Source organism: Lagenorhynchus albirostris, chromosome 4, assembly GCF_949774975.1.
Source record: "Lagenorhynchus albirostris chromosome 4, mLagAlb1.1, whole genome shotgun sequence".
In the NCBI taxonomy this organism is placed as follows: domain Eukaryota; kingdom Metazoa; phylum Chordata; class Mammalia; order Artiodactyla; family Delphinidae; genus Lagenorhynchus; species Lagenorhynchus albirostris.
In genome coordinates, this window is record NC_083098.1 from 146,975,074 (window position 1) to 147,000,201 (window position 25,128).

The 25,128-nt window shown below is 64.2% G+C and overlaps 2 protein-coding genes across 3 annotated transcripts in view; both read left to right on the forward strand.

Moving 5' to 3' along the window:
- Window positions 1-1,498, forward strand: part of ZFYVE28 (zinc finger FYVE-type containing 28) — a 111,472-nt gene extending 109,974 nt beyond the window's left edge. The window contains exons 13-14 of one of the 2 annotated variants that reach the window (XR_009540186.1): window positions 264-623; window positions 1,370-1,493. Coding sequence is in view for 1 of the 2 variants with exons in the window: in XM_060147458.1 (XP_060003441.1) it covers window positions 264-395 (132 nt within the window). In the remaining variant the exon portion in view is untranslated. Of the gene's footprint in view, window positions 1-263 lie in introns of both variants that reach the window. The other variant, XM_060147458.1, reaches the window with a different exon arrangement.
- A 9,224-nt stretch (window positions 1,499-10,722) lies between these two features.
- Window positions 10,723-22,125, forward strand: MXD4 (MAX dimerization protein 4). The gene is made up of 6 exons (XM_060148877.1): window positions 10,723-10,883; window positions 10,988-11,087; window positions 14,635-14,664; window positions 20,107-20,221; window positions 21,178-21,340; window positions 21,652-22,125. The coding sequence occupies exons 1-6, from the start codon at window positions 10,820-10,822 to the stop codon at window positions 21,804-21,806; spliced, it is 627 nt and encodes a 208-aa protein (XP_060004860.1). The 5' UTR covers window positions 10,723-10,819; the 3' UTR covers window positions 21,807-22,125.
- Window positions 22,126-25,128: the final 3,003 nt, after the last annotated feature.

A 25,128-nucleotide genomic window follows, 5' to 3' on the forward strand; every position in this document is an offset into this window, starting at 1 on the left:
CGCGGCCTCCTGGCCAAGACCTGCGCCAGGTTTTCCTGAAGGTTCCAGCCCCACGGGGGGGGGGGTGCCGGGAGACACCCACCCGCGCACGCCCGGGATGCTCTGGGTGGGAGGAAGGGCAGGAAGGACGGCGGCACCCGGGGCTCCGACCCCGTCCTTGCTGCGCGCCCCTGAGAGGCCAAGGTCAGGAAGGGGTGAGGCGCCGGGGCTGCTGGGAGCCCTGCCCAGCCCACTGGCCCCGCCTCCCGCCCTTCGCCTTCCAGATCTTCTGCTCCCGCTGCTCTTCGCACTCGGCACCGCTGCCCCGCTACGGGCAGGTGAAGCCCGTCCGCGTGTGCACGCACTGCTACATGTTCCACGTCACGCCCTTCTACAGCGACAAGGCGGGCATCTGACACGGTGCCCCAAGCCCGCGAGGGCCCCAAAGGACGCCAGAGAGGAGGTGCCGAGGAGGAGGCCTCCGGCCACGGGAGGGTCTTCACCGCATTTCATCCAGCTGCTGCCATCACCGCTGCCAGGGCTGCAGGCCGCCCTGACTTCCAGAACGTCCAGGGCCTCCACCCCACCCGCCCTGGCCTCCGCACCCATGGGGACCCCAGGCCAGCCGCAGGGGCCAACAGGAGGTCAGCTTCAGCCAGTGGGGGGACCTGGGGGTGCCAGGCGGCTGCCTGGGCTGGGTGGGCTTTCCTCCCGCCCATCCGCCTGCCCCCCTGCCCTGCTGAGATGCGGCCTTGAGGCTGGACCGTAGCAGAAGGTCCGCCCTGCAAGGGGAAAGTAGGGATGGTGTCTGAGCTCAGGGCAGCCTCGGCCCCTGGGGCTGAGTCTGGGGAGATGGTGGACACCTCTGGGGGCCGGCGGGGTCGGGGGGGCCTGGGGCACCGCAGGGCTTCCCCACACGCTGGCCAAACCAGAAAGCCTAGGCTTTTCTCTCTCCAGGGCCCTGAGCCCACAGCTGCCCGCCCCCTGCTCCCCTCAGGACCTTGTCTCAGCAACATGAGTCTCATTGCTTGTCGGAGAGGGGACATGCAGAAGCAGGCCTGGTGGTCCTCTGGGCAAGCAGGCGCGCCCCTGCTGCGGTCTGCCCGCCCCGGTCCACCAGCCGACGGCGGGGTCAGGCGGCGGGCAGAGGTTTCCCAGCTTCCGAGGCCAGGGCTCTCCAGGGGGCTGAGGACCCCCGGATGTTGCCCGCTTGGCTGCCACTTCCCCTTCCCTCTGCACCCCTGGGACCCTGGCCCACCTCCTCAGACCCCAGAGTGGCCCCGGGCCCCAGCACAGACACCTCCTCAGGCTTAAATCTCAGGCTTCACATTGCAATGACGATTGCAGTTTTATTTTTAGAGAGATGACATACCTACTGCTTCTTTTATAGGATAAAATCCAATTACTATTTGACACTGGAATACACACGCACAAAAACAGCTTCTGTGGGAGAAGAAAAGCATATAATGGAGGGTATATTATGTATGCAGATTATTTTTATTTTCTAAATGCTGTAATTCAAAACCATTTCCATAAATCTATTTAAGGATTGCAGACACTCTTATTCCTCATGTGAACATGGATGGACTTCTTTTTCTCCAACTGGCAGGTGACGGGGCTCTTGCTAAAGTTCATTGTCCTCTAGGAAGCTGGGGGCTTCTGGACTCCTGGGACAGTCAAAGGGCAGGACTTGACTTCCCACCAGCCCCCAGGAGAGGGGTGGCCGCCCCCCAGCCCCAGCTCCCACTGCCTGCGACGGCTCCGCCTCCCCACTGCCCGCCCACCCTGCCCAGCTCCTCTCCTCGTGTGTCTTCAGCTCAGACCCCTGGCGTCTGTGTGCATTGGGGTGGGCAGTGCTCTGTTACACCCCACCTGGGGCCCTGGAGAGAATGCAGGAGGGCAGACCAAACGCTGGGGTTGCCAAGGCGATGGGGCCTTCCCTTGGGACTTGGGTGTCCAGTCCCTCTGAGGTGGGCGTTGGGAGGCCAGAGAATGGGGGCGTGGCTGCAAGAGGCCCCAGTGGCCACCACACCCATTTTCTTTCTGGTAGGTGAGAAAGTGTTTCAGAGCCCGGGGGCTCCTCTGAGCAGCGCTGAGTCCTTTGGGAGCAGAAGAGAAGTGGCATCCAGGGAGACCTGTGTCCTTAGCTGCCCAAGACCAGGCCTGCCCACCTGGACAGAGTCCCTCCCACTCCTGTGGATGGCGGTGCCTGTGTCGCTGGCTGGACAGCAGTGCCTTCAGGAAGTCAGCCCCCTGCAGGAAGCCCCCGTGAAGCTACACTCTGGGGGTCCCCCTCCCTCTACTCTAGGTACCCGCAGTTGTCACCTTCCAGACCTGGGACGTGGTGGTCCTCACTCACCAGGTCGGGGTGGGAGAGGGAGTGGAGACCCAGGAAGGAGGGTCTGCCCCGATGCTCACCCTCGGCCCAGACACAGCTGCCCTCCAGAGGGACGGCCTAGACCCCAGCGGACAGAGGGGTGGTCTCCAAGCCAGCCTTGGGCCGCTTTTGCGCAGTGGGAGGGGACGGCAGCCCACACCCCAGCTGTCCTGCAGGAAGGCCTGTGGCCACGGGAGCGCCCAACGAGGGTCAGTAGCCGTCCCATCTGCCCAGAAATTGGGATTTTCCACGCTAAGTGGGGGACGTGTGGTCACTCTACCCTTCTACAGGGCTGTCCCCACCCCAAGGGTAGAGCCAGGACCTGGGGGTGGGGAGGGGTTGGTCCAAGGCAGAGTTTCCCGCTCAGGAAGGATCTAGAAGGAATGAACTGCTGCCCACCTACAGCAGGGGCTCGGGACTGGTGGGGGCAGGGGTTTGGAATTAGCCCTCGGGAGCCAGCCTTGGACCTCGAGCAGGTGCCCTTCCGGAGCCTCAGCTTCCCCGTCGTCACCATCGTTGTCCTCGTCCCTGCTTCTGTTTCCTGAGGGCCGTCCCCTCCACTCCCCGTGACAGTCCTTCGAGTGACACTCCCTTGAGGGGGCAGGATCCCATGTCATAGATGGGGAACCGAGACTCACAGAAGTTAGCAGGCAGCCCATCCGGGCCACGGGCCTTTAGAAGGGTCACGCGAGAGGCAGAAGGGGGTGCTGGGAGGAACCGGCCCAGCTGGCTGTGCCTGGAGGGCCACCTCCAGGGAGGGCAGCTTGGACACACAGCGCCCATGGCACGCCGTGGTTTGGCGGCTGGAGAGGGGCTGGGGAGCTGCCAGGACCCCGCCCCACCACCTTTCGGGGCAACACACAGGCCTGGGGAGAAAGCCACGGGAGCGCTCCAGCACCTCCCCCCACGAGCTTCCGGCGACAGGCGGGGGGGGTGGGTCCCCCACAGTCTCTCGGGACCCAGACGCAGGCTGCAGCATCCCCGCAGGGCAGGCCACCAAGTCCAAGGAGGGAGGGTGTAGGGTGGGAGCACCCAGAGCTCTCTGTGTCCCAGCGGTCGGGGAGGCCCTGGGACAGGAAGAGTCCCTGAGCCTGGTCCCCGGGGAGGTGGGGAGAAGGCCGCCTCCTCTCCCGTCCCCGTCCTGCCCCTTCCACCGCAGGCTCGGCTCAGGCCACGCCCACACACCCTGGCCTCTGGAGGTGCCCCTGCTGCCGGCCCCCACCCGTGACTCATCTGCCCCACAAATATGCCCGCATACAGCAGCCTGCCCCCAGGCCCGGCCCACCCCCCCCAGGCAGGCAGGCAGGCAGGCAGGCAGGCAGGCAGGCAGGTGGACACCCACACGGGGCGGGGGCGCGGGAAGGAGAGGAGAAAGACTGTCAGTGCCCTGGAGGCTGATGATGCTGGTGGGGCACTATCACCCCGGAGGCGGGTGGGTGGGGCAGGGCTGGGGGACACTACCCTTTCCCCACCAGGGCACCGGGTGGGCTCCTCCGAGGTCCCTGCTGCAGCCCCTAATGGCCACCAGGGGGCGCCCCGCCCAACGCCTCCTCTCCCACGGTGGCCCGGCGGCCAAGGCGTTGGGGCAGCTGGAGCACTGCCTGCAGGAGCTGCCCCACTGTGCGTGGGCACTCCAGGTCCAAGCAGGGCCCCCCGCACAGACGCACCCGGCGGCCAGGCCCTAGTCCTCCAGAGAGCGTCCTGGCCCAGAAAGGACCACAGGCAGGGCAGACCTCGCCCCAAATGGCGGGGGGAGTGGGGAAGACGGGTCCTGGTCTGAGCTGGGCATTTCAAACCACCAGGGCTGGGGGTGGGGGCTGACACCCCACGGCGGGGGGGTTGGCTTCCCGGCCATTCCCAGCTCTTCCTGCTCTCTGGAGTCTGCAGTGGAAGCTGGGGGAAGGTGAGCAGGACCCAAAGCGCCCACCCTAGGCCACCGCCATGACCTGACCCAGAGCCCTGGCGGCTCTTGTCTCCTCTTAGGCCCACCCAGAACCACCTCCTCCAGGCAGCCTTCCCAGACAGGGGCACCCCCCAGCCCCCACCCTCACACACATTTTCAGAGCAGAGTCTGGGACCCTTTGCAGGAGTCAGCAAACCTCTCAGAACCTCTCCTGCCTCTGAGACTGGGGAGGGGCGGATTCCAGGCCAGCACAAGCTCAAACTTAACCTCACCCCAGAGACTTAACATGTGGCTTGGGTTCTGCTGGTGTGCTCATTTGCTTCCAGGAGTTCAGGACAGCTCAGGGCTGGATCCTGCACCTGAACTGGGCAAAGATGAGCACCCAGACCCTCTAGACCTGCCCTAATCCTAACCCTGGGGGGCTGCAGGTCTGGGAGCAATGCAAGCTGGCTGAGCTGACTGGGCCTTGGCAGGCGGGCAGGATGTCAGTGGAAAATGGGGTACCAGAGCTACAAAGACACAGCCTACTTAGAAATGGTGATGATCCCATTGGAGAGGTGAGGGTGGAGCGCAGATGGGGAACAGGGCTGGGTCCCCACAGGCACCAATCCTGAGCTTTTGCTGAGCAGGGGAAGACATGGGCAGATTTGTGGTTTGGGCCCCTCGGAAGGAGGAGGAGTTGGTGGGGCCGAAGCCAGGACCCCACTGCTCCATCAGAGGCAGTAACACGGCTCAGCCGGGGTCACTGCTCTGACCTTGCCATGTCCCCCGCCCCCATCACTCAGGACCCTGTTGAGCCATGTGGGCTATGATCTGAGAGGCCTCTTCACCCTCCGACGGAGGCGGCCCAGGGCACACTCACCAGAGCCTGATCTGCTGCCCTCTGGGTCTAGAAGCAGCTGGATGACTGACGGGGGGCCTCAGCGTGGGGGGCAGGGGTGGGTTTCCCGGACTCAGGCCCTCAGGGCATCCAGCCTGAGACTCGGAGGTCTCCATCTTATGATTGTGTGTGGCAGCCAGGGCCAAGTGAAGGCCACCTGGGCATGGCCTGGAAGGCCCGGAAGGCTTCCTGGAAGAGGTAGGGAAGCAGGCCAGGAAGGCCTAGGCCAGAGAATCCTAGATGGTGGGACTGGGAGAGAGGTGTTGGGGTGAGTCCCGAAGCACCTATTGCTCAAGGAAGGGAGATCTGCCGGTTACTCCAGGTTCATCCTCCCCAGGCCTCGGGGAAGAAAGGGCGCTTAGGAACAGCCATTAGGGCCCCTGGAGCAGCAGCGGGGCCAAGCCGGGCCCCTTGTCCTGCTCCACCTGAGCCTGGGTCCAGCCCCTGGGACTGGAGGAGGCCCTGAGCTGTCAGAGGTCCAGACCCTCTCATTTTTGGAGGCCGCACCTGACACCACAGCAAGTGCCTGAATCTGCGTTACAACCCTCCTCCATAACCTTCTTTTCCTGTAAAAAATTTTTAAAAGAAAATTTCATTGTCTTGCTTTTGGATATTTTTGGCTACAAGAAATTAATTCAATTTGTCTAAATTGTCTAAATTGTTCCAGGGTCATTGAGTAGAGTGGGAAAATCTTGTAAGGTGAGAAAAAAATCTACCCTACACATTGTTCACAAGTATAACGAACTTTCTTCTTATTTTAAATTTAAAAACGGTGTTGACATTGTGTTGACTATGCAGACGTCTATTACATCTTCATGCATCTTGATTTCGCTGTCTTCGTGTATTCTGGGGACAGTTTTTTCTGAGTGATAAACTTTTTAGAAGGCCCCCAATGCCCTTGGCATTGATGTGACTCTGATACTGACCGATGGTGACTGGACAGGCCCTGCCCCACTTCCCCCTGTGGAGGGCCCCGGGTTAGAAGCACTTGCTGATTTGGGGCTGATGTTAATATCCCTGCCACTTCCTGCCCCCACCCAGAGCCCACTGCTCCCCAGTGCTTAATACACATCCTTCATCACACCCCACAACCACCCTAAGAGGTCGCTACTGCCAACTCCGTTTTATAGCTGGGGAAACGGAGGCTCAGAGAGGTTTAAGGGACTTGGCCAAGGTCTTGTGGCCAGACTAGAATCCAGGGCGGCTTTGGGGGAGGGACCCAGTGACAGAGACCCCCAGAACTACCCCTGGTCCTGGCACACACCAGGCCGTCTCAGTGCAGGGGAGCCAAGGCTTCTGGGATGCCGGTCGCAAAGCTGGGCTAGGCCTGGCCCTCCAGCACCTGATCACCCTAGAAGTCATCTGTCCCCAGGCCTCACAGACCCAGAAACTGCCGGAAGGGAGCTGTCTGAACCTGCCACCACCCGGGGTCTATGGAGTGGCAGTGTCCGGCTGGGGGAGGATTCCAGCCCTGACCCTCACTCCCAGCCTCCTGCCCCGAATGCTGGGCCTGGGGACTCTGGTGGCAGCTGGAATCCACCCCAGTGACCGACGACGGGGCAAGAGAGGAGGCAGGGTCAAGGCCAGGTCATCCTGGAGGTGTGAGGGGCGTTCTGGAGGAAGAAGGGCCTCACACACCTCCTCAACCTGGGTAGCGGTGGGGGTGCTTCCTGATGCCGCGGAGAGCCACGGGCGTGTCCCCAAATCAGTGTGTGTGGTGGCCAGGTGGGCGGGCAGGATGGGATACGGGGCCCGGAGAAGGGGAGCCCAGGCCCAGTCAGCATGGGGGAGGCTAGGAAGTAGTCTCCCAGAGGTCTCCTTCCCTTGGGCCTCCTCAGAGGGATCCCTGGCAGACTCCCGGGGTGGGGGCAGGGGGAGCAAGCCAGCCTTTCCCAAGCTTCTCACCAGAATCCTTCCCCCAGTGCCTGGAGCTGGGCACAGCCGTTCTCATTTGAGGGCCAGGGAAGCTGAGGCTGGGGTGGGAAGGTGGAGGAAACGCTGGGAGCAGACCCCGCCTTCCCCCAAATCCCTAAGTCCCTTCTGGATTCAGGCCCCACCCCTTCTCCCAGAGCCCCTGGCTGGGAGCTCAGGGACAGGGACGAGCTGGGCTTCCCCAAAGGGCAGTGAGGAAGAACAGTCGGGAGGATGGGCCAGTAAGGGGAATGCGGGCTGGTCCAGGAGGGATGCACTGCAGGGGGAGCCCTAGGAGCCTGGGTGCACGAGAGGGGATTCAGGGCTGAGGGCAGGAGCGGCCCAGGCTCTGTCTTCGGCTCTAAAGGAAGGTAAGGGTGGGGTCCTGGGCTCCCAGAGGGAGGAGGCCTGAGATGCCCGTCTCCTCCCTCCCCGGCATGGCCTTTGCCGGTTCCCACTCGGAAAGTCCCCGCACAGGAGAAGGTGCAGTAAGAGCTGGGTAGGTGAGGGGTTAGGCGAGGAGTCAGCAGGCCCAGCCTGGGCTCCGAGAAGTCTTCCTGGAGGAGGTGATTCGGCCCTGTTGGAGACCTGCCCTATGGAACAGGTCCTAGGGGCGGCCCCTCGCGCTTTCCTCGGGCCTAGACCAGCCAGCGCCGACCCAGGGCCGCCAGCGGCGCCCACACCGCCCCTCCCACCTGGGGGCAGGGGCTCACTGAGGCTCCGCGTGTGGAGACTTGACGGGTCCTGGGCAAGGCCATCACCCCATATATCCTCCCCCGTCCCAGCACCCCAACCCGCGGTTCATCGTCCTCCGGAATCTCCCCGGGGAGCTCTGGACTCGCTCACAGCTGCGCGTCGGGCCGGAGCGAGGTCCAGCTCGAGGACACGCCCGCTGCTCCCCTGGCCTCTCTCCTCCCCCCATCCGCCGTCCGGCCCGCGCGGCGCCGCAGGGCTCCCCTCGGCCTGGGACCCCGACGTTTCACTCACTTCGTCGGCCCCGCCCACTTCTCCCCGCACTCCTCGCGGCGCGGTGGTGCCCACACTCACAGGCAGTGTGGACCCCGCGGGCACCGGGAGGTGGCCCGTCTCGGGTATGGCCGGGGGAGGGGTCCCCCAAAAGGCCTAGATGTAGTCGGAGGCAAGGTGGGGACCACGCCCCTCCCCTGCAGTTACACCTCGGCACCAGCACCTGTGCTGTCCGCTGTGGCACAAAGCGCACCTCACGCCCCGCGGCAGGAAGGACGGTGGGCGTCCAGCAGGTGCACTCACACCGGCATAAGTGCAGGCTTTAGGACTGGGGCCAGCAACCCACCCCTCACATAAGCAGGGATGGAGTGACCTTGCAAACACCAAGTGGTGAGCCAGGGGTCCTGCTGCCCACACCCAGAGCCCAGAATGCACCCAGCCCTCCCCAGAGCTGGGCGCCCTCCGTTTACCCGCACAGCCCTGAGCAGCCCTCCAGAGTAAGCTGGAGGGGCGCAGCACCCAGCCTGTGATAGGGCTCTGCCCTGGCCCTGGGGTGATTGTGGAGCAGGGGCAGAAAGGGCCAGGGTTAACGTCGAGGTTTTTGGTTTGGGTTTTGTTATTTTTATTTATTTTAAAAATTTATTTATTTCATTTATTTATTTTTGGCTGCGTTGGGTCTTCGTTGCTGTGCGCGGGCATTCTCTAGTTGCAGCGAGTGGCGGCTACTCTTCGTTGCGGTGCACGGGCTTCTCATTGCTGTGGCTTCTCTTGTTGCAGAGCACGGACTCTAGGCACACGGGCTTCAGTAGTTGTGGCACACGGGTTCAGTAGTTGTGGCACACGGGCTCAGTAGCTGTGGTGCACAGGCTTTGTTGCTACGCGACATGTGGGATCTTCCCGGACCAGGGCTGTAACCCTGCATTGGCAGGCATCCGGATTCTTAACCACTGCGCCACCAGGGAAGCCCTGGTTTTGTTTTTGGGGTGTTTTTTGGCTGCGCGCGGCATGCGGGATCTTCATTCCCCGAACAGGGATTGAACCAGGGCCCTCTGCAGTGAAAGCGCAGAGTCCTAACCCCTGGACCGCTAGGGAATTCCCTTCAGGTGTTGTTTTAATGTCCACACAGAGCTGTCTAATGCCAGTTTCCAAGTTCCTCACTGGGCCCTGACACCCTAGGGGGGCACACATTCCTAAGCCCATTTCTCAGATCAGGTTGTGCTGGTCCAGGAAGTGATTTGGTCTCCACGCTCCTGTGTCACCAGCCCTGGGTCACGTGTATGACAGCCCTAATCTCCATTCCGCTGGGACTGCTGGGAGACCCTGGTGAGTCCCTAAACCTCAGGATTCCCAGCTTCTTGTCTGTAAATTGAGGGTGCGGAAACCCAAGGAAACCCATATAGAGCAGTCAATAGGTCCTAGGACTGAAAGTGTTTGATTTTTAGTTTTCGTTCTGTTTTGTTGGCAGCAGCAGTGCGGGTGGGGTGTGGTGGGTGGGTACAGTCACTTATACCCCACACTCTCCAGCCTGAAGGTCCCCTCCGCAGAAGCCCCCAGGCCATCAATCTCAACCACCTGTGAGAGGGGACATCAAGGGGGACTGAGGCCAATCCGGGTTTGCCCCCAGGCTGCCAGTCCTGCTCCTATGGGCCAGCTTAGGGTCAGGAGTCACCAGGGCCATCGGCCAGCCAGCCAGCTGGGAGCTTCATGAGGAGCTCTCTCCCCTCCCAGGAAGGGCAATTCTCTTCCCTAGAAAGCGCTTCCGTGGCCAGAGGGGACAAGTGCTAGGCTCTTGGAATGTCCCCACCCTTTGGGCCAGACGTGAGCACGAAGTCCTCCACTCACGGGAGCCCTTCTTGGACTGTGGCGGCAGATCTCTGTCCCCTTCTCTTCTCAGACCCTTCCTTCCACTGGGCAGCACTGAGGCATCCCTCCTGCTCTGGGCCTCAGTTTCCCCACTGAGATCCTCAAGGAGGCCTGGCTCTTAGGCTCAGACCCGTCTACGCCCCTTCTCCAAGCCCCAGCCTTTCCTGGGGTCGCGCTGTGTCCGGCGGGGAGGGTTGTAGTTTTGCAGCCCCACGGGAGACCCCGAGCTTCCGCGAAGCCAGTGTGGCAGCAGGCCCGGGGCAACAGGTTCCTGCGTAGAGGGTGCAGACCCGGCAGACCGACGAGGGTGTCCGGGACTCTCCCGGCGCCCTAACGGGCCCTCGCACGGGGCCCGGCGGCTGGCTGTCCCACCGCGCTCCGCTTCCTCTCGGCAACGAGTCCGGTCGCGGAGCCCTCATTGGCCGCGCGCCCCGCGGCCGGCCATTGGCCCGCCGTACCTACTTTACATAGACCGCTCTGGGCCAATCGGCGCGCGCCGCCTACTTAACATGCACGCCGGCCGCCAGTCAGCGAGCGCGGGGGCTGGGCCACCACGTGCTGTTGCTAAGCTTGCGCTTCTAAATTGTTACTATCGCGGCGGGCCTATCGGAACCGAGCTTCGCATCTGTCAACATTCTCGGCCCGGCCCGAGGCGTTCGGCCGGCTCCCATTGGCCCCGGCCCAGCCGAGGGCCCGCCCCCGAATCCGCAGCGCCGGCTTCCATTGGCTGCATCGGCCGTCGCTCGCCCTTATGTGTCAATTTGAGAGCCTGAGGCGGAGGGTGGCGGCCGAGCGCACAGCTAGTCCGCGGGAGTCGGGGAAGTGGGGCCGCCGGGCGCGCGGGGCGGTCGGCGAGCGGAGCCGGCCGGAGCGGGCCGGGCAGCGGCCGCCGCCGTCCCGGAGCGCGCGCGTGCGCGCGGTCGGGCTGGTGGGCGGGAGGATGGAGCTGAACTCCCTGCTGATCCTGCTGGAGGCGGCCGAGTACCTGGAGCGCAGGGACCGAGGTAGCGCCCGCGCCCCTTTGTGCGCCGGGCCGCGGGCGGGCGGGCGGGCGGCGGCGGGGCCGGGGTCGGGGCGGGGGCCCGCTGACCGCGCCGTCTGTCCGCAGAGGCCGAGCACGGCTACGCCTCGGTGCTGCCCTTCGACGGCGATTTCGCCAGGAAGAAAACAAAGGCGGCCGGCCTGGTGCGCAAGGCCCCGAACAACAGGTACCGCCCCCCGCGCGGCTTCCCCCGCCCCGGCCCGACACCAGGGCCTTACGCCCCCGGAGCGCCCTCCCCAGCCCAGACCCCAGCCTGTAGCCCGGCTGCCGCCGCGCGCCCCGGCGGCCAGCCTGGAGGAGGAGGAGCGTCCGGGCCGCGGCAGCCCCGCCCGGCCGGCCCCGCCCGCGCCGTCGCCATCTTCCTGCGGGCCGCGCCTCCTCGGCCTCTCGCGTAAACAGTGCCACGCGTACAGCGCCCGCCGCCCGGGGTCTCCTCCCGTAGCAGCTCCCCGCCCCCAAGTTGTTCTGGACTTTTCCGGGCAGGAAAAGTGTTGTCAGGGCCGCTGGCCGGTGCCCCGTGGGTCTGGGGAGACTGAGGCTCGGCGCAGAGCAGCATGGAGCTGCCCGCCCTGACCTCTGCTCGCCGCGGGCGGGTGGGCTGCATGTCTCCGACTGTCTCCGAGGGCCGAGCCCCGCTGAGTCCACCCACCCCCAGGGGTTTGCACGAAGAAGGCAAGAAGGAGCGTGGAGGCCCTGCCCTGGGCCCCCACCCCTCGCATGGTGCCCACCGCCCCCACCCAGCCTCCTGACACAAGTGAAACTCCAGCGATCAGGGTAGGGGCACCCTTCGTGGGTCAGAAGGCCTTTTCTAAGGGACCGGAAGAGGCTGCAGGCTGCTGTGCAGCAGCCTCTCCTGGTGCCAGTAATCCACCCCTTCCTCTGGCCTTGTACCCAAGCTGTGGAATCCCGAAAGCCGGCGTGCACGCCCCTGGGTGGGAGAGAGGACCCTCAGCTAGGGCTCCCATGGGATTCCACTCTCCTGGCTGCCGTGGGGACCACAGCACACCTGGCACGGCACAGGGGCCCACTTCGGCCCTGGACCATGTCACCAGGCTGGGAGCGATACTTCCAGGGGCTTTGGGGCCCCTTGGCAGAGGGTGTGGCTCATTCCTGTGGCCTACTTGTTCTTGGGAAACAGAAAGGCTGGCATAAGAACCCATCTCCTGTGACGTCCTGGCGCCCTGGGCCTGGCAAGGAATTGGTTTAGTCTCCATCTGCTCTGGCTGGACATGCCTCTGAGTCCCAGCCCTTGGTGCCCTGCTGGGGACAGTTTGGGAAAGGACATGCATGGGTGGGGGGACACCACTGCCTCAGGCGTCCTTAGTGAGCGAGCTGGGCCCCTGCTGTTGTTTCTCACTTGTTGGTCCCAAGTGCCCTGCCACCCGTGGAAAACTTTGGGCTGTGACCCTTTACTTCCGTGGTATAGGGTAGCCAGAGCTGATAACCAGAATCATAGCTGAGGTTCTCACACGCGTGCTAGTTAGTAGTCACCCCACCGCCTGAAGGAGATGTTATTTTTGTCTCTACTTTAGGGCTGAGGCTCAGGGAGATTCAACTACTCGCTAGGGCCACCTTCCCATCTCTAGGGCTCCTGTTCTGAGGTGGGATCCTGGCCTCCTACGTTCTGCTGGGATGGAGACCTTGAGGGCACCGCGGAGGGACCGAGAGGGTCTCCCCAGCCAGGGTGCACCTCCCTGCTGCTCCTCTGGGTGGAGCCCGGCTCCCCCAGTGGGGCTCCACTGGCACCCCACGGCTCACAGGCGGCCCTGCGCGGCTGTCCTGGCCCAGCGGGGCCTCAGCCAGCCCAGCCCAGGGTCCAGAGGATGCAGAGCCCTGACTTGGCAGGGCAGCTCCACACCTCTAAGGCTCTGTGTCCCCTGAGGTGAGGGGAAGGAATGGGCGCAGCAAGGACCAGCATGAGGCGTGAGTCATGGGGCAGAAGGGCAACCTGTGTTGGAGGAGACGGCAGCCTCCACGGTTGCCAGGGCTTCAGCGAGGGCTTTTCGGGGGCAGTGGTTCAGCAGGAGGGGGCTGGAGCCAGCCTGCCAGGGATCAGGTCCTGCAGTGAAGTGGGCAGAAGGGTGCCTACTTCGAGGGGTTGAAGGCATGAGTGAACGGTGAAGCTGGGAACCCACTTAGCACGGCCCTGGCCAGGGAGTCCCTCCCCTCCCCAGGCCACTGTGCTCCTGGGACCTGAGTGACCATCTCCCCACAAGGCTCTACGAGTGTCTGGACCAGGGGAGGGCTTCAAGAGGGCTTTGGCCCCTCTGCGTCCCCCGGTTGCCCAAGCAGCGCCCCGTCCGTCCAGGATGGGGTCCAGCCCAGCCGTGAGGGGCAGGCTGGCAGGCTTCTCTGCACTGAGGGGCACTCGCTGCCCCTCACATCCCTGACAAGTGAGCAGACCCACAGATCCACAGCGCCGGGCTGTGGTTCAGGCCAGCGAGGAGCCTGACGGCTGTGCCCCCTCCTGGCCCCAGCCAGCCCTGGCAGAGGTTCGGAGGCTCCTTGCCCAGCCTATGTGACCAGCAAGGCCCTCGAGGCCCTGGAACCTGGGTCTGGAGGTTCTGAGGCTGCACAGGGCAACCCGGGAGCCGGCCGCCCTGCTGGGCCCCACTTGGCTGTGGTGGGACCGTGAACCGTGGCAGGTGCACAGGCAGGCAGGATGGGCAAGCTGGAGGTAGGGATGGGAGACACCTACTCCTGAGCTCCTGGGGCAGGAGGGAGCGAGGGCAGGTAGGCAGAGGCGGCAGAGTCTCTGGGAAGGAGTGCGGGGTAGGGGTTGCAGGGCCTGCTCTGGGTGTGCTCCAAGGGGACCTGGGTCCTCTGTACCGTGTGAGGCAGCCTGGGAAGCCTCGGAGCCCTGGCTGGCCCACAGGATTCCTGCCTGGACGAGGAGGGTGACCTGGAAGTGGGAGCTGGCCTGTGCTGCCTCCCTGTCACCGTGCTCCTGCTCTCTGTGGCACTCAGACTCTGTGCTCCTGTCTGCAGGCGGGCAGGGCTTGGGCAGCAGGTGGGGCCGCCGCCCCCAGAGTGGCCAGTCCTGCCAGGCCCTGGCCCCTCAGGGAAGCAGAGGGGCCATCCTCAGTCTCCCCACTGGCCCAGAAGCATCCCTATCCCAGAGGCCCCCTTAGGGGCTGATCCCTCTGTTGCCAGGTGTCCCCGTTGGCATGGTGGGCTGTGATCCTGCAGGTGTATGAGCCGGATGGGGTGGGGATGGTGCTCTGTCTGGTGGTACTGGGCCAGGACGCCCGTGTCCAGGTCCTGGCCTCTGTGGTCACCTGCCCTTGGCCTTGTGCGCCAGCCCAGGTGGCTCCCAGGACACCACTAGCCTCGGGGACTGGGGAGCTGAGAAGGCAGGTGGCTCAGTGCCCAGGCAGCCTTGGAAGCGCTGGGTGGCTCAGCCCCAGGACCGGCTACTGCGGCTCCTCGGGCCCGGCCCACCCCTTCTGAAAGGGACCTGGACCCTCCTGCCAGCCGGGCACCCTGGACAGGGCTGCACCTCTGTCTCTCTCATGTTTGTCATTGGGTGTGAGGTCTTCCAGCTTTTGGTCAGTAGCTACTCACCTGCCCCAGCGCTGCCTGTCTTGGGCCATCCTGGGGCCCAGACGCTCTCCACACTGTCTGCAGGTCCCCGGGCCCCTGAGTAGGGCCCTCATCCTGTGCTCTGATGGTGGGCAGTGAAGTGAGCTCTGTCTTTGTGTCTCTCTAAACAGGTCTTCACACAATGAACTAGAAAAGCACAGGTAAGTGATCTCCTGTTCCGCACGCTCCGCCACGTGAGGCGCCTGGTACATCCCACCCGCCCTTCTGCTGCGGGGGTGCTGTGGCCAGCCGCCACCCCCTCTCCCTGCCTCTGTGTCCTGGCTGTGGCTCAGCACGCTGCCGGGCTGTGCCACCGTCTTGGGAAGGGGCCTTCTTGACGGAAGAGGCCAGGCTCTGCTCTCAGGCATTCCCATGCGAGCAGGCAGGGGTGGGGGGCCAGCCCCCTGCTCTTGGGAGCTCAGCCTGGGGTCCGGAGCCAGGTGGGGGTCAGCGACTTGGGGCAGGGGCCCTTGTGCTGTGTGTCATTCAGGGCCGGCTCCCTGGAAGAGGAGCTCTATCTGTTTTGAGGTGTCTGAGCCCTTTTGGGAGCAGGTCCTTAGCCCTTAGGATGCTGGCCTGCCACCAGGAAGGTTCAGCCCTCTTGGACTGGGATCTCTTGTGCCCTGGGGCCTGCCTTCCAAGGAGTTCCCAGTAGAGTCTTGTCCACGGGCAGTGGGATGGGCAGCCAGTGCCTGGCCACGTGGGCCTGGTGGGAAGCTCTGGCCCAGGGCAGGATCCAGGGGAGTCCACTTCATGCCCACCCATTGGCCCCGGGGATGGGTCCATTCTTGTCCTCCTCTGAGGAGTTGGGGGGCTTGCAGTGAGAAGGAGGAGGGGCAGCGTGGCTGCCCAAAGAGCCTCTGCCCCCCAGCCCTAGTCCGCCCAGGGCCCTGTGCTCGTGACTGCCGTCCTCTCTCCCTGGCTGGCTCAGCCCGCTGCTCTAGCTCCGGGCCTCCCTCTGCAGTGGGGACGAGGTGCGGTGGACAGGTGTCCTCATGGCCGATCGCAGCCAGGCTGTGTGTGCGTGCAGGAGCCCTGAAGCCAGGCCCAGGGGTGACTCCCAGAGAGATGCTCACGGTAGCTTTCTCCTGACCTTTGCTCCCATCTCCGGAATGGGCCAGTTCTTTCCTCCTTTCTTGGCTTGGGCTGGGGTGGGGAATGGGGGTCTGCACACAAGATGAACTCTCCCAGGCTGCCGTGGAGCTCGGCCAGCCCTGTGTCCCCACCCCCACGTCTGCACCCACGGCAGCGCCAACTGCTTCTCCCCTGGGATCAGGGCCTCTGCTGGGCGGCGCTGAGCGGGGACAGAACGCTCTGTTCTCTGGAGGAGCCGCACTTCCTGGACTGTTCCTGTGCGTTTGGGGGGTTCCTGAGAGACCATGGAGGTGGGGCAGGTGCAGGGGCCTCTGTTCCTGGCTGGCCCATAAGCAGGTGTGGTCCGCCCTGAGGAGCCCACAGACCTGGGGCTTGGGACCCTGTTGGGGCCCTCGGTCACGGCTGTACCTGCGGCTGCCTGATGCTGACGCCGGACGCTCCTGGTCGCTGGCCACAGGAAGGCCGTGTGCCGTCCCAAGGAAGGAAGGAAGCACCTGGCTGGGTCACCCGGCTGGCCCCAGGGAGGTTGGCCCTCGATGTCGCCTTCCCTGGGAGGCATGCCACGTTGGGCCTGCGGGACTTCCCCTTGCCGGTGCTGGGAGCTCGCTGGGAGCCAGTGGCCCACCCTAGGCCCACTCTAGCCTGCCCTGTTCCTCCTCCCCTCCCTCCCCTTCCGCTCAGAGAGCAGCTCCAGCTGGTCTGCTCAGGCCAGTGCTTGGCTCCTGACCCCGGGGACGGGTTTGTGACGGCCATGTGTTCCCGCCCAGGCTCAGCTCCAGGCTTTAGCTTTTGTAGAGGGGAGGGGGCCATCAGCATCCCCCTGGCGGGGCAGGACCCATCACAAAGGCCAGCCCAGGGCCCTCAGTGGAGCTGCCCACCTCTCCCCAGCATGGAGATGGTTATTCGGGTCCTGGGTGGGTCCCTCCGAGGGAGGCCTCCTGTGCAGCTGCCCTGTCTGCCTGATGCAGCCATGCAAGACCTCACAACAGCTAGGAAATACAGGGGGACAGGGACGACCGGGCTACCTCACTCCCCGTCCCACCCGCTGAGGGACCACGGGTGGGTGTCCTTGTCGCCTCTTCCCCGAAGCCAGGCTTGGGGAGGTTCAGAGCCTGGCTTTGCCCGGCGGCTGGGGGACCTGATGTGGGAGCTCTGGTCCTCTTCTGAGGAGCAGGGGGCTCTCGGTGAGAAGCTGGGTAGGCCTGCGTCAGGGCTGGGCTGTGGCCAGACGCACGGGCAGGAGCTGCCGTTCACAGCGATGCAGGTCTGCACAGGGTGCCTTCAGGAAGTGGCGGGTTTTCAAAGCTCCCAGGAATGCTGGGCGCAGCTGAGGGGCACTGGCGCAGCGCTGGGGCACTGTAGCTGCTTCAGACGAGGGCCGAGCGCAAGCCTAGTGTAGCCCAGGTCCTTGGCACCCCCTCCAGCGCCAGGGAGGTGGTGGCGATGCCCACTCCCCACAGGGGTGGGACCCTGAGGCTCAGATGGTTGGGGGCCTGCCCGGGGCCCCACTGGAGCTGCTTCCCAGCCTTGCAGCCCCGCTGGACGCTCTCCGGGAGTTGGCTTGGCGTGTGGTCCGGTGTTGAACATGGCACGGCTGCAGCCGGCGGCCTCTCTTTGTCTCTCGAGAAGCCTCTGCTTTATGATTTCTAACGCGGTCTGTTCATGGACGTGCGAGGACCCCCCTGCGCCCCACCCCAGAGACAGCATCCTAGGCAGTGGGGTGGCCAAGCCTGCATTCTCCTCCTCCATGCGGGTACTGAGGGATAAGAACAGAACTTCGTTACCTGCTATTTCCTAACTTGACCTTTCCCCAGACACCCCGCGGGCCCCGTCCACCTGTGTCCGTGCATTCTCCTCGTCCCCTAGGCCGGGTGCCCACACAGGACATGCAGCTGTACCGCAGGGTTCTGAGTGATGGCTCTCCAGTAAACACAGACGGTGCTGCAGTCTGCTGGGTCTGGAGCCGGGGGGTAGATTTGTGGGGCCGAAATCCTAGACCTAGACATGCCGGTTGAGGGCTTGAGTCGCCTTGGTGGCCCTTCTGAACTTCCCTCCCACCAGGGAAGCTGGAACTGCCCGCTGGCCAGCTCGACAGCTAGTCGCACCTTTTCATTTCAGCCCAAATTACCATCTCTCCTCGGTAAGCTTTCCTGTTCTAGATCGCTGCCAGATGGAGTTGGTTTTGTGTTAGGTTAGCTGTTTGTGTTCTGCAACCTGCCTGTCTGTGTCCTTTGCCTGTTTTCACGTTAAGATCCTCCTCTTTTTCATTTTGGTGCGTATGAACTCCAAATGGCATGAATACTAACCGCTTGTCTTCTACGTGTATTTGCAGATGTTTTTTTGCTGTTACTTGTCGTTTACCTGTGTTTTTTCTTTCATGTACAAATATGTCCTTTTCTGATTGTAAAAGTGTTATGTGGATTTTTTAGCATAGAAAATCTGGAAAGTACAAAAAACGCACAAAGCCAAAGAAATAAACGTTGCCAACCACGTCACGTGGAGACGCGTGCTTCCTGCTCTTCATTGTGTCCCGTGGAGTCTCTCGTGTGCGTCTGTTGCTTTATTTTTTGACCCTATCTTGGGTCAGTTGTCACATAGGTGGTTTTGTGTTCTGATGTTTTCACTTCTGTTTGTGACGTGAAAACGTGGAATATACTGAAACGATGACATGCTTGCCTCTGGGTGGTAGAATTGGGGGGGTACTTTTCATTTATTTTTTTCTTTTGATTCGCATCTTCCAATTTTCCACAAAGATCACGTACCGTGTACGTCCTCGAATGGTAGATTGTAAGAATTGCCACTCACAGATGAGTGGACAAGGGACCCCCGCTTGTGAACTTGGTGCACGTGGTGGGTCGGGGGTCTCTGTGAGCTGTGCTTGAGCACATAGCACCATTGGCTGGGGGGGCTTTGCACCTCCTGCCCCACAGTCCCAGCACCTTGGAGGCGGGGAGGCTGAGGCTGCCAGGCCCTGGGGGCCACGCGGCAGTGAGCCCCCTGGTGTGCCCCCTTCCGCAGCCCTGTGTGAGCGTGGGACAGGGCTCCTCTCTGAAGATCCTCCAGCCTTGAGGTGGACCCTGGGGCCTGCTCGGAACGCAGATCCCTGGTGTTCAGGCTTCAGGCCGCTGCTCTGCCTGGCCTGGTGGCCGAGTGCAGCCTCAGTCTCGTGTTCTAGAAGTTCTTTCTAAGGTCAAACTCAGGTTCACCAGGAAAACTCTAGGCCCCGGGTGCCAGGGGCTGGGGTGCCGGGTGGGGAGGAGCTTCGTCAGCAGGAGGGTGCCGTGTGGACGTGGGTGGCAGACGTAGGGCCCTCCTCCCGTCGGGTGGGGCTGTTATCGCTGCTCTGCAGATGGGCTGCTGCCCTGCACTGAGCTGCCCACTCCCTCCCTACGCTTCGGGGGGCCCCCTCTGTCCTAGGGACATGGCCATTGCTGCCCGATTTCCTTCCAGAGTCTAAGGGAGACTGGATTTGCCAGGGCTTTGGAACATGGGGTATGACAGGGGGGCCGCCAGGGTTGGCGTCCTTGCAGGAAGGAGCGCGCCGACAGTGGTGATGGGGGGCAGGGGTTCGTCAGAGCCTCGCGGGGAAGCCTGCCGTGTGCCCTTGCGATCCTCTCATAAGAGCTTCGCCTAAGCAGGGCATCTTTGTTTGGAAACCACCTGGGCAGCCTGCAGGGGCTCCGGTGGGTCACGTGCCATCAGCGTGCTTTGGGGGTGCACCTTGGCCGCCCTGTGCCCCCGCGCCCCCGTGGCCTCTGCCACCCACCCTCCGCAGACCAGATGAGCCAGGGAAGAAGGGCACATCTAGGTCACAGCTCCTCGCCCTGTATGTGAGCAAATGCTGTTGAGTCTTACGGTTCCAGTTCCGTGGGAAAACTGCATTCATCTGCGTGGACACGGGGACAAAATCTAGAACGAAGCAGTTTCCAAAGGGGTCCCAGACTCGAGTAGGAGGGGTCTGTCCTTGGCCTTCCCTGACTTGGACGCACTCATGTTTCTGTGGTGACGACAGTGACCAGAGAGCACCCTGCACTTGGCGAGGTGGGGGACGGAAGGCTTGTAGGGGGCGTCCCTGATCTCCGCCTGGGAGAGCGTGACCAGCACCCCGTGCCTCTCCCCCTCCAAGTTTCCCCCCACCACCTTCCGGACCCCACTGGAGAGGGTGGGGACAACAGGGTGAGCTGGGGCTCTGGGAGCCTGGCTATAGCACTCGGAGGCTCTGGGGGCCATGATGGGCTGGCTGGCCACACGGGCCCAGCCACAGGCCACGCCCTTTTACTGGGGCTTCTGGAGGGCCGTGGGTGCCAGGCTGCTCCAGGGGGCTGGAGGCGCTGCCCTCTGGGCTGGGAGGGGAGCCCGGGGAGGGACCCTCAGCAGGTCCGTGCAGGCTTCCGGCTGACCGCCCCCTGCCCCCTCCCCCCGCCCTCCAAAGCTCTTGGGCTGCTGTGCCGCACGGCCACCGTGCCAGGCTGTGCCCCGCCTGACCGTTCCGTCTCTGGTTCTTTCAGACGAGCCAAACTCCGGCTCTACCTGGAGCAGCTCAAGCAGCTGGTGCCCCTGGGCCCCGACAGCACCCGCCACACCACGCTGAGCCTCCTGAAGCGTGCCAAGATGCACATCAAGGTGAGCAGGGCTGCCCCCGTGCACCCCGGGGAGTGGCCAGAGGGCCTGAGGGTGGGGTGGGGAGCCCGCCCTGCAGGTGCGCAGCGGGCCAGCGTGGGGGGCACGGCAGTGGGAGCCGCTGAGGGTCCAGGTAGCGGCAGGCGCAGGCTGGGTTTTGTGGGGTGGGGGTGGGAGGCGGGGGTGGGCTGCACGTCGCCCCCCGGGCCCTGGGGTGTGAAGTGGCAGCAGCTGGGAGGAAGGCTGGCTCCTTCCATGCCGATGCCACCGTTGGAAGCCGGTGGGAAGCAGACGGCCCCGGCGTGTGCGGAGTTTCTGGGGCGAGGGGCAGGGGTTGCTCTGGCGGTGGGGTGTAGACTGAGTGAGACGCTGCCTGGGGCTGGCCCCCTAAGTCTTAAGACTGAGACCTACTGGCTTGGGGGTCTAGGGACACTTGGGCCAACCAGGGAAGGTCTCAGTCCTCCCGCCGGGCCCCTCCTGAGCCTGCGCAGGTGTGGGCTCCCCCAGGCAGGGCGGCAGGAGCGCTGAGGGGGGCACAGCCGGTACCCTGGGCCCCCGACGGAGAGGCCGCGGCTCAGTGCCTGGGAAGGTGTGGAGCAGTTGGGCGGGCAGGGCGGCCGGATTGAGCAGGGAAGAGCCCCTGTGGGCAGGGCTGTTGTCTGGGACGGGTGCCAGGCCACGGCTGGGCGGCGCTGTCCCAGGGCTTCAGGCCCACACGTGACTCGGTTTGGCCAAGCTGGCTGGTGGCTGTAGGCCTTCTGGAGCTGGTCAGCAGATGCAGAGCACGGGGCTGGGAGGTGGCACCTACATAAACTCCCGGTGGGCGCGAGGAGCGGGTGCATCAGGCCTTTGGGGCCCAGGCCGAGTGGGGGATGGGAACCTGCCCTGGCCCTTGTGCCCTGGCGCGTCCCGGTGGCCAGGGGTGCCCCGCCCCGGGCTCACAGCTCCCGTGCCCCCAGAAACTGGAGGAGCAGGACCGCCGGGCGCTGAGCATCAAGGAGCAGCTGCAGCGGGAGCACCGCTTCCTGAAGCGGCGCCTGGAGCAGCTGTCGGTGCAGAGCCTGGAGCGCGTGCGCACGGACAGCACAGGCTCCGCCGTCTCCACCGATGACTCGGAGCAAGGTGGGGACGTGGAGGCCGCCTGCAGGGACTTTGGGCATGGATGTCGTGCAGCCCTGGGTGGGAAGCTGGGAGGGTGGGGCCGGCCTGGTGGAGGCCCGGGGGAGGATGGGTCGAAAGTCCCCGGCATGCCAGAGGCACGTCAGGGCCCCTGTGTGAGGTGGCAGAGGGGACGGGATGAGGAAGGTGAGGCGTGGAGGCCTGGTGACCTGCCCACGTGAGGGCCAGAGCTGGGCTCGGGCCCGACAGCGTGCCTCGGGGGGCCTGGCTGGCACTGGCACGGCGTCTGACCCCACCCCGTCTGTTCTCTGCAGAAGTGGATGTAGAGGGTGTGGGGTTCGGCACCGGCGAGCTGGACAGTGTTGGCAGCGGCAGTGACGTGGACGACCACTACAGCCTGCGTGGCGGCTGCAGCCACGGCAGCTACGGGCCCCCCTGCAGGCGGCCTGGCCGCCCCGGCCTCTCGTAGGCCCTGCCCTCTGCTCCTCGGCCCGCCCGCCCGCCCGCCCGCCCGCCCAGCCGAGCGTGTCAACCCTCCGGTCCTTGAAGTCTCTCCACGGGCCCACTGCTGTGCCATTCTGGAAGCTCCGGCTGCCGCCTGGGCTGCCCGCCTCCGCCCGCCTGCCGGTCAGGGCCTGCTGCGCCGCCCACTCCTCCCACCCAGGCAGGGACCCCTACGGGGAGGCGGGGCCCAGCTCCCGGGGCCCGGAGCCCAGCATAGCCGCCCACGGTCTGTTCTCAGATTCCTAATCATTCCAGAAGTATTAAACATCATTGCTGCAAACCTCGGCGGGCGCCGTGTGAGGGGCTTAATGACCACCTCGGGGAGCTCAGACCCCAACCCCGGCCCCCAGGAGAAAGGAGCGGACCGAGGAAGGAAGGAAGGCGCGGCTCTCCGTCCATCCGTCCGTCTATCTGTCGGTCCACGTAGGCTCCTGAGGCGTGGACAGAGGGATCCATGAAGGGCGGGACTCGGGTGAGCACCCTGGGGCAGGTGGGCGGACGGGGGCCTTGGCACCCCCAGGTGTCAGGAGCCAGGGCTGGGCTTCTGGGGGCTGCCAGGCTACCCCACTCCAATCTGGGCAGCTTCTGCTCTGTCGTTAGATCCCTCAGATGTACACACGCATATGCACCTAGGCACACACGCCTGCCCGCACACACGTGCACACATGCAGACACACGTGGTCACTGGACCCAGAGGTCCTTGGGAGCCAGAGGGCGCATGTCCTGGGGCCTTCAAGGGTCAGTTGGGCAAATGCTGGCCCGTGGCCTGTGCCTGGCTCCCCCTCCCACCCACCCCCACCCCACCCCCCCGGCTCCCCTGCCCAGTCTGGCCAAGGCAAGGGACCTCTCCTCCCAGCAGGGGCTGAGGAGTGCTGGGGGCTATGAGTTGAAACCACTGGGTCCTCAGAGGGCTTGCTTGTTTCCCTTTAAAAGACAAAAACAAAACAAAAAGTTGCTGCACTGCCCAGAAGCCCAGAACGAGGCTCCCGGGAGAGAAGCTTTTCCCAAAAACCAAGGAGAAACATTTTTAAAAAGAGAAAGAGGCCGTGATGCCGGTGTGTGCCGCCTACTTCCTGTACGAGATTTTTCTACTCTATTTTCCTAGCCGTTATCGCGTCCTTGTTTGCTGAGGGGTGGGAGCGACCCAGCGTCTCAGGGACTCGTCTGTCTGTCACCGTTGTCCAAGCGTGCCTTGTGTCCCGTGTCTGGCTCCACCCGACCGCCACCACCAGCATCTCCCGCGTGGCTCACGGGACGCCCCCAGGTGCCCTCCTGGCCTCCTCCCCGTGGGGCGCCCCTCCTGGCAGCCAGGCCAGGTCAGGTCGGCGGCTGTGCAGCAGCAGGGCGGCGCTCTGTCACCTGGTGGGAGGGGCGGTGTGTGTGGGGTGTGGGTGCGGCCGCTACCAGAGAAATAGTTCCTCCCTGCACCTAGCTTGAAGCCTGCCTCCTCCCGACCTGAGCAAGGGCTCCGGGTGTCAGGCGTTGGCAGCTGCTGAGGACAGCTGTTCACCCTGGGCCGTCCGACCTGGGCATTAGGAGGCTTCTCCTGGCCTTTTGTCCCTGGGTCTTTGTCCCCGGGGACCACACAGCAGCGTTCAGGTGGAGGGCTGTTGGGCTGACTCACAGCGTCGGCCTCCCTGTCTGGTGCATTGCAGACGATTTCCAGATCGCAGGGGCAAGATTTGTGTCTATCTTTGTCACGCTGACGGACACCCCAGGTGGGCGGCCTGCTGAGGCACAAAGGGGTCCCTGGAAACAACTCCGGCACAGAACCTGCCCTCCAGGGGCCGGGGCTGGCGGTGAGAGCAGGCTTGTCGGGGGGCGGTGCACGCGGCCGGGGAGACCACCCGAACGTTTTGCCGGTGGTTGCAAGGCAAAGCGTTGTGTTGGCACCTCCTTCCAGCGCCCTCGGGGTCCCCTGGGGTCCAGCGTGCCCGGGAGGGGCTTCCGCCGTCTGCCAGAGCACGCCCACTGAGCGCTCCTCGCGAGGACCCCGCACCACCCGAGCGGGGCAGGAACACCCATGTTTAAGAGCCTTTTTCAGGAGATACAGCTCCAGGTCCCCGGGATGGCCCGTGTTCTGAATTCTTAAAGCATCCATTCTCTAGCCAGCCCCGACACGTGGGGGAGGTCCTGCTCCCCTCTCTGGCCGGCAGAATCCTACCCAGGTGACTAGCTGTGGCCCTCAGCCGACCTTCCGGGCAGCTCAGCCCATGGCTTTTCTGGCCTCGGTTCCCATGTGGACCGGGGAGTTGGCCTCACGGGCCATCCAGAGGTGCTGGGGTCCCAGATGCCACTCCTCGCCACCAGCAGACACCAGTGAGGGTCTGGTGCTAGAGCTACTCACGTACCCACACCCCCCCTCCCCCGGCCCTCGGCACAGTCCCTGCTGCTGGCCAGGGGGACCCACGGGGTTGTTAAGAGCAAACCTGAGTGTTGTGGGGCCCGTAGAGAGCCAGCGGGACCAGAACAGGGCCCCGGGCGTCCTGTGCCCTCTCTGCGTGTGCCCTCCCACGCCCACCTGGATCTTGGTGGACGAGAGCTTGGAAGCCCAGGCTCAGGTTTGGGTCCGCGCCCTCACTGTGAGGCGGCCCTCAAGCCTCAGTGCAGGCCCAGCCGGCTGGGGCGGCTGCAGGAAGGCTCCCCCCCCCCACCCCCCCCCCACCCCACCGTGGGCCCTGACTCTGTGACTCTGCCCGGGCAGAGCGGGTCTCAGAAACACGGCGCCCAAGCTCACTTCCTCGGGCGGATGGAGCTCTGGCCCGGAGGGCCCCCGCCCTCGTGTCTGCCCCAGACAGTCCCCACCTGCTGGGTGGGAAGGCTCCTGCACTCTCCACCCCGTCTCTCCGGGCCAGCCAACCGGGTCCCCGCCACGGCTGTGCACAAAGGACTCTGACCACACGCAGCCACGTCTTGGGCGGTAGGGCAGGTTCTGCGCCAGAGTCTGGGGCCGCCCAGGGGGCCTGGTGCTGGCCAGGTGGGCGTGTTGCAAGAGCCACGCTGGACAGAGATGGGCCACCCACCCGCCTGTTCACCGGGAGGGACTGTGCTGTACCGTTCTGTCTTTGTAACATAAATACAGATTTTTATACCTCACCTCTCTGGCTTCCGGTTCTTTCCATTACCGTGTTGGGCTCCCCTGCCCTCGGCCTCCATAGGGAGCCTGAGCCCACTGGCGGCCTTGGTGGTCCTCAGCACCCTGCCCATAGCCTTGGCTTTCTGGGAGTCCCAGGAGACCACGGGCTTCCCAGAGGGCTAGGTCGGGTCCCAGGAGACCTACTAGTCGG

Bases quoted from the DNA above. Each gene is read 5' to 3' on its own strand.
- MXD4 (XM_060148877.1), top strand. From the start codon at position 10,820: ATGGAGCTGAACTCCCTGCTGATCCTGCTGGAGGCGGCCGAGTACCTG. The intron at 10,884-10,987 runs GTAGCGCCCGCG...GTCTGTCCGCAG, and splicing joins CCTGGAGCGCAGGGACCGAG to AGGCCGAGCACGGCTACGCC. The intron at 20,222-21,177 runs GTGAGCAGGGCT...CCGTGCCCCCAG, and splicing joins GTGCCAAGATGCACATCAAG to AAACTGGAGGAGCAGGACCG.